The following is a 13406-nucleotide window of genomic DNA, read 5'->3' as shown; positions in this document are numbered from 1 at the left end:
GAGCCTCCTGACGGGATGCAGTAGAATGTATAACCTCAGCTGTGACTATTTAAATTTAATTAATTAAACTTAACACAAAAACTCAGTCCTCAGTGTCACAAGCTACATTTTACGTGCTCAGTAGCTATGTACCGCCGTATTAGCATCAGTACCGAGACAGAAGGTTCCCATCACCACAAAGTTCTACTGGGCAGTGCTAGTCTAGACCAAATTTCCAGTTTACAGGAAACACAGGGGATGCTACACAAGTTAAAATAACCAGTCAAATTCAGAATGTAAGTCATTCTACAAGCAACTGGCCTGGCTTCTTCAAAAAGCCAGTATCATTGAAAAAACAAAACAAAACAAGGAAGACTGGTAGGAAACCAAATTAGATTAACAGACTAAAAAAGGCACAATAACAAATGTAATGTGTACCCTAGGTGGCTTCTGGTCTGGAAAGACAGACTTTTGAAGGGAACTGTGGAAACTGAAATATTGGCTGAATATTAAACAATATTATGGAATCATTAGTAATTTTCTTAGGTGTGATAATGGTATGATTATGGAGGAGACTGTCCTTGTTCTTAAGGGATCCACACTCAAGTATTTAGGGGAGAAATGTCATGGGTTCTGCTGCATACTTTCAATGGCTCAGGAAAAAATATACATACACAGACACAGGCAAAGCAAATATAGCAAAATATTTACAACTGTTGCATCTGGTTAGATCATGAGCTGTCTTAGTCCATTTAGGCTGCTGTAATAAAACCGCACTGGCTGGGTGCCTTATAAACAACTGGAATGTATTGCTCACAGTTGTGGAGGCTGGAAGTCCAAGATCAAGATATCAGCACAGCTGCCTTCTGGTGACAGACCCCTCCTGGTTCAGAGCTACCACCTTCTCACTGTGTCCTCACCTGGTGGAAGGGGCCAGGAGCACCCTGGAGCCTCTGTTACAAGGCACTAATCCTGTTCATGAGAGCCCCACCCTCGTGATTTAAGCACCTCTCAAAGGCTCCATCCACTAGTAACATCACTTTGGGAGGTTAGGATTTCAATATATGAATTTGGGCAGGGAGACACAAACATTCAGACCACAGCATGAATGTTCATTATAATAATTCTTTTCCTGTGTACTTAAAATCTATATTATACAAGGCTAGGGGAAAACTGTGAAAGGAAAAAAAAGAAAGGGAAGTGCTGAAGCCAACTTCTCTGGTAACCAGTATGCAGGTGGGTTAAGTTGGGCAAAAGCCCTGAGCAGCACAAATGGTGAGAAACAAGGCCTAGCCCTCCATGCTTGACACAGTTTGTAGAGCAGAAGGCTGCCAGGCAGCCTAAGGGAGTGGGGTCCAGGGTCAGAGAGGGCAGGGAAGGCGTGGCTGTTCTGGCTTGCAGAGTCGACGGGCATGAGGGTGAAGTCCTTGGGCCAGTTCTCCCCGCCAGTCTCCCCCTGACACCCGGCCTGCCCAGAACAGAGGGGCTCAGGCCACAGAAAAAGAACCTCTGAAGAAGGAAGCAGGCTCCACAGGGAACCTGATGTTGCTCAAATTCAGTCCTGAGGCCAAGAGATCCCACGTGCCAGGCGCCAGGTCAGGTGTGGCCAGAGGCCGTGCCCGTTTAACTACCTGTGTAGAGTAACAAAGTATAGATGTTCCAGTAATTCCTCAACTAAAGTAGAAATCTGAGAAAATGCAATCTCAAGTTCTCTGACCAAAATCTGGTCACATGGTAATTAATTCCCAGAGAAAACTGACAGTTAACTTACAGGTGAACAACTGAACATCAGTGACTGCCACGGACCAGAAACTTACTGCTCACTAGTCCCAATTTTAGCTAAAAAGGACAAAAGAAAACAGTACAAAATGAGATGTCACCTTCAGTTCTTGCAGCTTCTCTGAACTTGTGGTAAAGTGTCCAACGTGAGCCTGGACCCGCTCAAACCCCTTTAAATATTCTTGGTTTCGAGTACGAGCCTTCTTTTCTGATTCACATATTTCTTTCAGGTATTTCTTTAGTTTTACATACTTCAGCTTAACTCTAGAAGAATAAAAGCAGATTTTTAAACAATGGAGTTAGACTTGAACAACTCTAAGGAGGAGAATTTAACAAAACTGTTAATGAGACAATGTATTCTAAGATATTTTACCCAAACGCTGCAGCCTAAAGGACAGGATGCATATGCATTTTTAGAGAGGAAATTAATGCAGCATCACTGAGGTATCACCTCTAGGCATAACTCTCCTGAGAAACGGATACCAGACCACATTACACCACTCACACATAAAGATTTATATGGATTTCTTTCTCAAAATTAAGTGTGGTGTCAAGAGCCATGCCTAGGTGGCCCTTTTCAGATGAACAGCCCAATGGCATTCTTTTATGTGACAATTTCAAAACTACCTGCTCATATAGAAACAGAATCAAACTATGCACCACAATCCATAAACATTAAGAAATTTTGAAATTTAAAATGCCCCAGAAGTTCTCATTTAGATATTAAAAAAATTTTTTTTAGAAACTGCAATAACATACTGTATTATGAAAATATTTTATAACAATATATGGATTGTCACTCTACTCAAATTGTGAAGAAACCTTTGGAGACTCTCATCCAAAATGCAGTATCAAAAGACACAGCGGGCGGCTAGAACTGTGCAGCCCCTCTCCCCTCATTACCAACACTGCTCCTCTCAGCTCTTTCTTCTTCACAAGTATTTAAGTCATAAGAGGTACCTGGTATGTAGCATTTCCACTGTTGGCTCAATTAATTATTCAACATTCTCTCATCAAGCGAAAATAAGTTGAAAACTATAAAAATGTTCACCCTCAAAAACAGATTTGCAGAGACGCTAGAGATGTTAAAAATTAATCAACAATAGACCTTAAACTCCCACCTCTAAGCCAATAATTTTCAAGAAACTCTTTATCGTGCTAATAATTCTGTGCTTTGACCTTGGTTGGCTGTCCCCATTTTTCCTTCTGAACAAAAAACTCAGGACTGGGTGTACGGCTGCCCATGCCTGCCATTTTCGACACAAGTGACGGTAACAGAGGTGGAACCCGACATACTTTCCCACGCAGGCACTTGGGGAGGCTGCTGGCTACGACCAGAGTCCACCTGGAGTAGGTACAATAGGAACCACGCCTTCTCCACCCAAAGTCTAGCTTCACTCCTGCCCTCACGTTAACCCTCGAAGCTGACCACATCAACAAGTCATCCAGCCCTCCACGCAGTCATTCATACAGTCAGCACTCTGCATACGAAAGCCATGCAGCTTGGGACAACAGGGAAACAAAACTTAGATACACACAATATAGTGTGATGGCTGCTATGAGGGAAACTGCAAGGGACTCTTAAAGACTGGGCAATGTGACCTAGCTGAAGGGGCCCAGGAGGGCTTCCCAGTGGAAATTAATTTTCAGCTGAGACGTGAAGGGTGAATTAACAGTTAACCCAAAATTGGGGAAAGCAAGAGTGAGAAGATGAGGGAAAAACATTCCAGCAGAGGAAAGAGCATGTTGGAAAGCTCAGAGGCAATAAATAAGAATAACACTGATACTGACAAACAATGGTCATAAACAATAAATTATTGACTCTTACTCTGGGTCAGACCCTGCTTTAAGGCTCTATTAAGTTCTCATAACTATCTCCATGCCCATTTGACAGATGAAGAACCAGAGGCACAGAATACTGAAGTTACTGTCCCATGGTTGCCTGGCTAAGTGCTGGCAGGGCTGAGACTAAACAGAGGCACCTGGCAAGAAAGCCTACCTGCTTCACTATACAAGACCTTGTCACATTCCAGAAACCGAGGATTCAGTCCATGCAGAATTTTAGGGAGAGGCTGGCAAGAGATAGTAATGATGAAAACTAAACAGGGGCAGATAATAGAAGCTCTGGTACACCACCGCACCACCTCACCTCCTCCTGGCCTAGCTTTTCTTCCTGCAGCCACGGCTGCGGCAACCTGGCAGCACCTGCATCCGCCGCCCCTGGTATCTTGCTTTCCCGGGGCTGCTTTTCTGAATTTGCAGCAGGGAAAGCCTGGAGGTGCGGAGGAGTTAACACCTCCTGAGATGGTCCTGACCAATGGGGGTCAGGAACCGACAGGTAAAGAGTTCCCCTCTTCCTTCCCTTGAATAGACACTTGGGAGGAGCAGAGAGATGGAGCCGCAGGTGCCCACAGCAGTTACCAGCTCTTACTCCATTCTTCCCAGCCCTTTATGTGACCACTTCCTAAAATAAACGACCACCTACAAACTAACCCTTGTCTCAGACTCTGCCTTCTTGGGGAATCAGGTTGAGGCAGCCATGTTAGATGGTTTGGATTTTATCCTACGGGCAAAGAAAGCATATTTTTAGCAAACCATACCCTCTGTCTTCCGGGAAACAAGAGGCTGAGAGAGGGGGACAAATTCAGCCAGCCGAAGCTTGGTGAAGGTTCCCACTGGTCTCTCATCTCACCCGGCCTACCGCCATTATGCCGGGAAGCCACCCGAGAACAGGCTGTAGGAAGAGTCTATGCCCTGTCTTCTGTCCCTGTAGTCAGGGGCTAGAAAAATGGCAACTGCCACGATCCTCTCAGACTTGGGCCCACTTCTGAGGCCACAGCATCCACATCACTGCTACTTCTTCCACTGTCTTACTGACTCTCCCTGTCTCTTTTGGAGCCGCTAGAAACACATGGCTGTCTACTCTGACTGGTAGCTTTGGAAGTATGGACACTAAACAAAGCGAAAGAATAATTTTGGAGATGAGGAAAAATGGACCTGACGGGTGCTTTGGTTTTAAAGTATTCTTGGCTTCTCTCGCTTCTGGACGAGGTGTTTTCATTTCTCACTCATACTATGAAGTGGATACGTCACAAACTTAACTCTATCACAGCCAGAAAACTTTCCTATGAATAATATTGGAGGTTACACCATATATTTGGCTTAAGGACAAAGTTCAGTTTCCTTAAAATATAATTAAAAATATTAAATGTTTGCTCTTAATGTTAGAGTAAGTAACCTAAAAAGGATAATATGTATATTATCCACTGCTCAGAATAATTTTAACAGTCCTTGTCATACACCCATGGACAAATGAGACACCACGTAACCCTGCCTACAACAGTTTGTTGAAAGGTCAGCTGTAATAATTATGACTTAATCATTCACAGATTCAATGTGTTTAAATTGTGACCAAAAAGATAAGTAAGACTCTAACGTGTCTTATTCTTAAGCTTTTTAAGCAAAAGATTCCTGAAATAACACAAATATCAAATAATGAAAATACAATAATTTTTATCTTATACGTTCATCAAATTTATTCTTACACTTAACAGTGATTGTATTAAATTGCAGTGTTTACTTGAAACGATTACACATTAGAAATAAGGAACGGCAACAGGACTACAACTATGGTATTTGTAACATATACCGCTATTAGGGTTAAATTTTGATTAATATAGGCAAATTGGTTTTAAAACTTTGTCATATCTTACCTGCATGTATCAGATTGATTATATTCATAGAGTTTCCCTTCCAGGTCCAATCTCTTCTTTTCACTATAATACAGAAAGAAAATATTTTATGAATAAATTACACTGATCGGTAACAGGCAGGCAGATTTAGAATACAATCTCCTTTGTGAGAATGCTTCTCTGGTCTAAGAAGCAGAAAATGCCAGCTGCATTTGAAACTCAAGTCACAAAAGTACTTAGCAGTCACTAGGGAAGTCTAAAAGGCAAAGAGGACACCAATATGAAGCGAAAAGAACAAGATTCTCAAAGTAAATGGGGAAACGTAGTGAGAAAAGGCTGGGAAGCAGGCTCATTCATTCAGCAAGTTATGTACTGAGTGCAGTGGTGAGCCAGGCTCTGCTCTAGGTGAAGACTGACCTGGTAAATGAGCCAACCAAGGTCCCTGCCCTCAGGCAGTGACATTCAAGGGGGAAGGGCAGACAATAAACAAGATACATATGCAAAATACAACATGGCCAGCATCTCTGAGAACAATGGGGGTTCCACACACAAGGCTTCCATAAATCCATCCTGGACTGAAGGCTGGGGACAGGCCTGGGCAGGGCCACGTGGCTGAGTGAGGAAGAGATCTCTGAGAAGCAGACTTGGCCTCACTCACATCTGGGGGAGACCAGGTCCCCTGACACCACTACTTGGAACTGAAGGCATTTCCTTTTATAACTTGATAACATCGCCATGACTCGTCACTGACCACTAGTCCCCGGAGGTACCGCCAGTAGAGACAGCTTGTGATGTTCAGGTAAGTGCTGGCAGGAAGCTAGAGGACAGGGCTGACATGCCCACCTGCACACCCAGCCTGGGCAAGAAGCAGGGGAAACTGGGCAGCAGAAAAGGTGGCAGCAACCAAAACCAAGGGGCTAGAGGTCAACACAGCTGAGCAGGAAGCCACCCCAGTCTCAGAAAGAGCCCTTGGAGGTTTAACCACAGATGGCTCTGCTCGAAGCCCACCAAAGTACAAGCTTCAAGTGAAGTCAAACTGGTAATCTAAGTTAACATTAATTAAACAAGGCTGAATGAGAAACCACATAATGTCTAAGAGAAAAATGCTAAAAAAAAAAAAAAAAGACTGTGAATCAAAGGAGTCCAGCGGAGGATGGGCGCTCAGGCTGGCCTCCTGAGGGAAAGGGCCAAGGCCACGTCCACTTGGGAGCCCTTAGTTATTAGCTTCTGTTTTCCTTCAGTCATTTTTTTTCCTTTAAAAAAACCCCCAAAGTTACACTGTTAGCTATATTATAGGTTCAGTAAATTTTTCTGCTTATTGTAATCTAGAATGGAAACCACTATTTAACCAAAATTCTTTTAAAGGGAAAATGGTGTCCAAAATCCAAACACCTAGTCTTTGCTTGGGGAACACAATCCATTGGTTGGGGTGTGCCTATGTTTAAACAAGAAAAAAATTACAGAATCACAAATTTTTAAATTAGTAGCTTCACACAGATCTTTACTTTCTCATTAAGAAGACTGGACTTGGAAGAGAAGTGAAGGAAATGTGGTATAACTGCTTCCCTGTTAGAAATATTTATTCCCCTTCTAAGGTTTCATGATCAATATGATAATGAAGAGTGATTGCCTGGACAGTGTAAGCAATTTGCTGTTAAATTATGGGGACAGAAAGACCCTTAAATGCAGTTGTGACCTTGCCCCTGATGTCATGATTCACTTCTGTGGTATTCCTGCCAAGAAAACACAATCACTGTCTGGTCATGAGGAACCATCAGACGGACCCAGGTTGAGGATCACCCTCTGGGATGAGAGCTTTATTCTATGAAACTGTCAGGAACACGAAAGACAGGGTAGGATGGAGGAATGGTTCCAGACTGGGATAGAATGGAGAGACATGGCAACACGGGTTCACAGGTGGGTCCTGGACCAGAAAAGAAAAAAGTGTTAGGACAGTTGGTGAACTGTGACTGGGGCCTGTGGATTGGTATATCAATGTTAGTTTCCTGATTAGAAGGGTTATATAGTGATCATGTAAGGGACAGCATATCTGCAATTCTCAAATGGTTCAAAGAAGTCTCATGCTTTTACATGACAGGCAGAGAGAGAGACAGAAAGGGAAAAAGAAAATGTAATAAAATGTTAAGGAGTTGAGGAATCTGGGTGAGGGGAACATTAGAGGTCTTTGTCCTATTCTTGCAACTTTTCGGTAAGCTTGAACTTTTTTCAAAATAATTTAAAAAATTCGCCCGTGACCTCGAACGATAAAGGACCACCATCTTTATGGGAATCCATCACCTCCCAAGCAGAAAGTTCTTTTCAATAATGAATGTAAAACTTCCTTGTTCCTGCTCTGTCTTCAGTATATACAGACGTCCACTGGTCATACTTCTCTACTGCGACCCTTCAAACACTGAAAAATCACAAACACCTCTTGGCCTTCTAATTCCAGGCAAAATGATGCTGATCTCATTAACTCTTCTTCACAGGCCCATTTTCTAAACACATCCAAGCTGCAGTGCCCCCGACACTGACTTTCATATCTATTTTAAATTCAAGACTTAAAATAAGATATTTACCCCAATAAAAAGCTAGAGAAAGGCTTATTGGGAGGATCATCTTAGAACTGCTGCATCTTTTTTTTTTTTTTTTTTTGCGGTACGCGGGCCTCTCACTGTTGTGGCCTCTTCCCGTTGCGGAGCACAGGCTCCGGACGCGCAGGCTCAGCGGCCATGGCTCACGGGCCCAGCCGCTACGTGGCATGTGGGATCTTCCCGGACCGGGGCACGAACCTGTGTCCCCTGCATCGGCAGGCGGACTCTCAACCACTGCACCACCAGGGAAGCCCAAACTGCTGCATCTTAAATCTCTATTTCAGAATCTTTAAACACCCAGCCCTGAGATGTGTATCCATAGGCCCCGGTTTCAATCACCTGCACCTCTGACCTGGACCTTTCAAAGTTTTACACAGCTGGGTGGTCCTTAAACTATAGCCACGGCATTTCGTTTTCTCCTTGTAAGCTGCTTATTATTCTATTTTTGTCTCAATACCATCTTCAGCTTTACTCAACTAATATCTCAGCATCAATTTCTGGACTATTATGATAGCTCACTCTGAATCAATATTGGCATTGAAAAAACTGGGGCTGGTTAATGGGCCTTTTCAAGGGATGTTTTTATATAATTCTAAGAGTCGATTCCACTTTCATGTTGCTACCATGCTTGTGGCACTGAACACACTGTAACAAGTCACTCCATCAGTCTCTTTTAGATTCAGTGACTGGCTTTTGCCATGATGCAGAGAAAACACTGTATACAAAAAGGAAAAAATTCAGAATATAAAATTACATCTATGTGTGAGTGTGCTAAGACAATTTGGGTTAGAAATACGCCACTTACAAGGGGAGGGCCCAGTTATTAGACCAGCTAACATTGCAATAACCCACCTCTAAGAGGAGTGAGAAAGGGCAAGGTGTTTTTCTCTACCATTCCCAGGACATTTTCAGACTGACAAATCAGCTGTGACTACCCGGGGTTGCAGCCTTTAAAATGATCCTAGAGTTTTAAGGAGATAAAAGGTCCTTATGGTCACGGGGATTGGTCAAACAAACAGGTACATACAAATACTCAGATGGGATACAGACGGTAATATTCATTGCTTGCTGCTTTGCAAAACTAACAGCTTTCAACTTTTTTTTTTACTTTAAGGCTCATTGCTCTACTAGAGAAAAAAAATCTGTGGCCTCACTTTACATAGTATTCAAGCCCCCTCATTTCTGGTGACGAAGGCAGGTCAGGGGAGCTGAAAGACCAGCTCAAGGTCACACAACTGTTGGTGGACTAGAACCTAGGTTTCCACAGTTGTCCTGCACTGTTCTTTGTATCCGAAGTTATTTGCCTCTGTACTTATTAACTACGCATTAGAGTTAGCTATGGACTTTTAAAATGAAAAATGAATACACACAATAACAAATTTGTACTGACTTAAAAATGAAACAAACCTCCAAATGCAGAACCATGAATAGGCTGTAAAATTTGACTCAAATTCCTTATATAATTTCAACAGCCTCACCTTGCTTAACAGTGAAAGCATTAAGTGTTAGACACAAAGTGAGTAATAATCATTACACAGAAATTATACCATAAGGACTATAAACAGCCAGGTGTTCCTAGCACAGGAAGCAAAAATGATAACTCACAATTAACTTAGTTTTTTTTTAAAATGCCATTTGAACCAGTAACATTTGAAAGTTAGAACTTGGGTTAAGAAATACAAATAACTAAAGGCCTGGGGTAACTAAGCCACTCTTTTAACAGAACACAGAGCACTACCTTGTCTCTTAATGAAGGCACTGCAGGAAGTGATTTTTTTTTTTAAGTTGGAGGTGAGGTGAGTGGGTGGGTGAGTAGTGGTATGTCAGAAAGAAAACAGGATGTAGAAAAGGGTTCAGAGGTAAAAACAGTGAGAATGATTAAGGAGGCCGCTTGCAGATGCTCTATAAATATTAAACAATAAACCTAGCATAGGTTGAATATAATTCCTTTTCAAAACCAATAACTTCTGTCTTTACCTTCCATGTAATTATTGTCATTTTAGAATCATCACACACAGCTCTCTTCACGAAAATGATTTTGTAACTTTTAACACTCATTAAACGTTTTGTTTATCAAGAGATCCAAAAATCTATTTCCTTTCTTGTCAACTAATGAGATTTCCAACTCCAATTAATTTAGCAGCCGAAGAATAGTTTCAACAGCCTTTTATGTAGTTATTTATAGTAAATTGCTTTATAATTTTCTCTCTTTATGTGATCAAGCTGTTTTTCTGTAGTTCTCATCTTTCATGTCTTAATCAAGGTATCATGAACCCTCTGAAAGCTGACTTCTCCCGCTGGAGATGTCATCCCTTCGCTGGAGATCTGGCCCCACAAAAAAGTCTCCTACATTTAAACAGGGCACATGTTTGACAAACACACACACTCACTCCCCCGCCTGCGTTCCTGGACCTGTCATCACTGATGCAGCGCAGCTGTCAGGGTGGGATGACAATGTGAAGAGCCGGGGAGGACGTGTGGAAGGGGACTAGAGAAATTCACGGGCTGCATTGAGAGTGACAGGCAGGACACTCCCGCTCTCACTTCTGGGCACATTCAGTGACACGGCCGCACGCTCCCGCGGGATACTGCCCATAAGGAGGTGTCTCTGGTAAACTCCGTCCTCCTGGCCCCTCCGGGAGCTCGAGGCGGGGCGTCGCAGAACTGGACCCGGGCCCAGAGGAACCGCGGGCGGGGGCAGCAGAAAGGAACACGGGGCAGGGCTCCGGCGGACCCTCGGGCCGGCCGACTCCCCGCCCCCGCCCCGGGTAGGCCGTACCTGTCCCGCAGCCCGTGCTGGAGGCGGCCCAGCCTTTCGTAGTAGTCGGGGCTCGCCAGGTGCGCGGACGGCGCGGAGGCCCGGTGCATTCCGCCGCCGCAACCGCTCCTCACAGCCTCCGGGCGGCCGGGGCCCGGGTTGTCCGAGGCAACGGCCCCACCATGCACCGCGGGTAGACGCTGCGCCCCGACGCCGCACGGGGTGGGGCGGGACGCCGTGGAGGGGCGGGGGCACGGCGCCGTGAAGGGTGGGGCAACTTCCTGGGGTCATGGCGCCATGGAGGGGCGGGGAAGAGGCGGGGCAGACGGCTAAGAGGGGCGGGGCGCCGTGGGAGAGGGCGGGGTGCACGCCGGCGAAGAAGAGGCGGCATTGCGACTCTGTGCCCTGGCCTCTTTGCTTCGAGACTGGTGTCTTCTACCCCCAACCGTTCGGAGTTCTCGTGGGAGAGACCCTGGCCCTCCTTCGGGCGGGGCCCTTCTCTGAAGGCCAGGTCTGAAGCCGACCCCGTGATCCCTGCCCCTTGGGTAGAGGATGGAGGCTGGGCGGGAGTAATCACGTGATCATTTTTGTCTTTGGCATCAAACTGCTTTAACTTTACCAGGTGCATTCTCTCCTTCCTTCCCTTCTTCCCAGTATTTGCTGAGTGCTGGGCACAGTGCTGTTTGTTTTCCTACCAGCGCTTAAAAGCAAAACAAAACACAAAAAAGACAAAATCCTCAGTCCTAAGCAGCTATGCTCAACCCTGACAGTAGACCCCGTTAGCTGAAAGCCCGCGCTGACCCTGAGGCTGTGGCTAAGGCTGCAGATTGCTGGCTGGTGAAGAGGGGGAAGTTGCCAGCAAGTTGCTTGCAAAGCTGACATTTGTGCAGACAGAGCTCAGTGGACAAACGCCCTGTACCATACTTCATCAGGGACTCTGGAGCCCGCTGCCTGAGCTCCAATCCCTTCTTCCACTGCCCAGCTGTGTGACCACGTACAAATCACCCTCTTTACCCCCAGGGTTCCTCGTATGTCAAACTGGGAGGCTGTTACTACAGGACCCACCTATGTCGTTTCTATAATGATGAGATTCATTAATGTGTGTGTTTAGAAGGGGTCCCAGCACATAGGAAGAAGCATCAGTTTTTATCATCATCATCATCACCAACTTGGGGGAAAAGCTTTCTGAAGAACCATAACTATTCTAAAACCCACAGGGCAGGAAAAAAGAAACTATAGAATTTCTTTAGTCTCTTATTCTTCACTTCTTTTGTTTTTTCTTTGTTATTAATTTCACTTACTTGTGTGCTAGGTGTGACAAACTAGGAAATAGGTCATCAGCAAGAGAGATGGGCCATTCAGAGGTCTGCAGTGTAAAATGATGATGTTACTCAGCCTTCTCTTCACATTTGCTAGGTCCAGGGCAAGAGGATGAATGGAGACCCTCATGCCATCCGTCGAAATATTAAACAATTATAAATCAAGATGACAAATTGTAGATAAAATATGGTCCCTCCTACCTTGACCAATGTGCCTTCAAAAAAGGGGAGAATTCATACAGGGGAATTTAGTTTTCTGACTCCTTACCCAGCCTTACCGGTCCCCACCCCAGTATCCCCCTCCCCCATACCAGTCCACAAGTCCTAGCTCTGTCCTCATCCCCACCTCAGCCTCCTCTTGGCCACTCCTCAGGCTGAAGAGTAAGCACACCAGTGATGGTCACCCTAGCAAGAAGGACCCAGGAAAGAGGTCTTTAAAGGCCTTGGAAAGCAGCTTAGGCCCCTTTGACCAGAGGATGTCAGGGTGATGAACACCTGGAGTGTGTCCTAGAAGACCCTGGGGCCTCCTTGCCTTGTATGGAGTGGCATGGCCAGACAAAGTCCAGAACAGGCTCTGTAACATATAGAAGCCCAGGTAGGGCCTCTTGCCTGAATCTAAGGGTAGTACAGATGTTACTTTTATTTAGTTGTTATATCACATTATACCAAGTTGATCCCATGGTAGTGAGCAAAGGTTTGCTTACTGATTTTAGTGCCAACAATATTCTACTACAACCCTGGCCAAAAAAATGCATGTATGGCGATATTTTATTTAGGACCATCCCTACCCATATTAGTTTTTTAAGGAAAAAAATCCCCAATTAATATAACTAATTATTTTCAACAAATATACAGAGTAAACAGATGAGGCAGTCGTTTAGCATCCAAAATTTTTATTCGGCCATTTTAGGAGAGTCTAAAATTAAATATAATTAAGCAGTAAATAGATAATTCAAAATAATTATAATTTGCATTCTTTGGTTGATTTATTAATGACATATGACACATCTAGATGCAGGATCCATTTATTAACAGTAACACCTAGCAAATTAAATGAATATTTCTAGAGTATTTATGCTAAAATTATGCATTCTCAATGGTGACAGACTTTTAATAAATTCAGAGTTCTTCACTTTGAATATTTAATTTGCTGGTGCACTCTCCTTTAACATTGTTCTTAAATCCCCTTATATTAGCAGAGCTGATTTCTGTAAGCAGCTCTGCTTTCAGCTTACCTGGACCACAGGCCATCAAGTCTTCCTAGATGGGCAAGGTTTCTTTTAAG

General features: G+C 44.1%; 1 protein-coding gene across 2 annotated transcripts in view; it reads right to left on the bottom strand.

Moving 5' to 3' along the window:
• KIZ (kizuna centrosomal protein) overlaps nucleotides 1-10978 on the bottom strand; it is a 112942-nt gene extending 101964 nt beyond the window's left edge. For both annotated transcript variants that reach the window (XM_081255958.1, XM_081255959.1), the window contains exons 1-3: nucleotides 10824-10978; nucleotides 5472-5534; nucleotides 1860-2022 (exon numbers count right to left, since the gene is read on the bottom strand). In XM_081255958.1, the coding sequence (XP_081112084.1) occupies nucleotides 1860-2022; nucleotides 5472-5534; nucleotides 10824-10912 (315 nt within the window). In that variant the 5' untranslated portion in view covers nucleotides 10913-10978. The remainder of the gene's footprint in view (nucleotides 1-1859; nucleotides 2023-5471; nucleotides 5535-10823) is intronic.
• Between the last annotated feature and the right edge of the window lie 2428 nt (nucleotides 10979-13406).

The sequence above is a fragment of the Mesoplodon bidens genome (assembly GCF_964165515.1).
Source record: "Mesoplodon bidens genome assembly, chromosome: 15".
Classification (NCBI taxonomy): Eukaryota; Metazoa; Chordata; class Mammalia; order Artiodactyla; family Ziphiidae; genus Mesoplodon; species Mesoplodon bidens.
The sequence above is the reverse complement of the archived record's forward strand: the minus strand, read 5'-3'. Positions and strand labels throughout refer to the sequence as shown.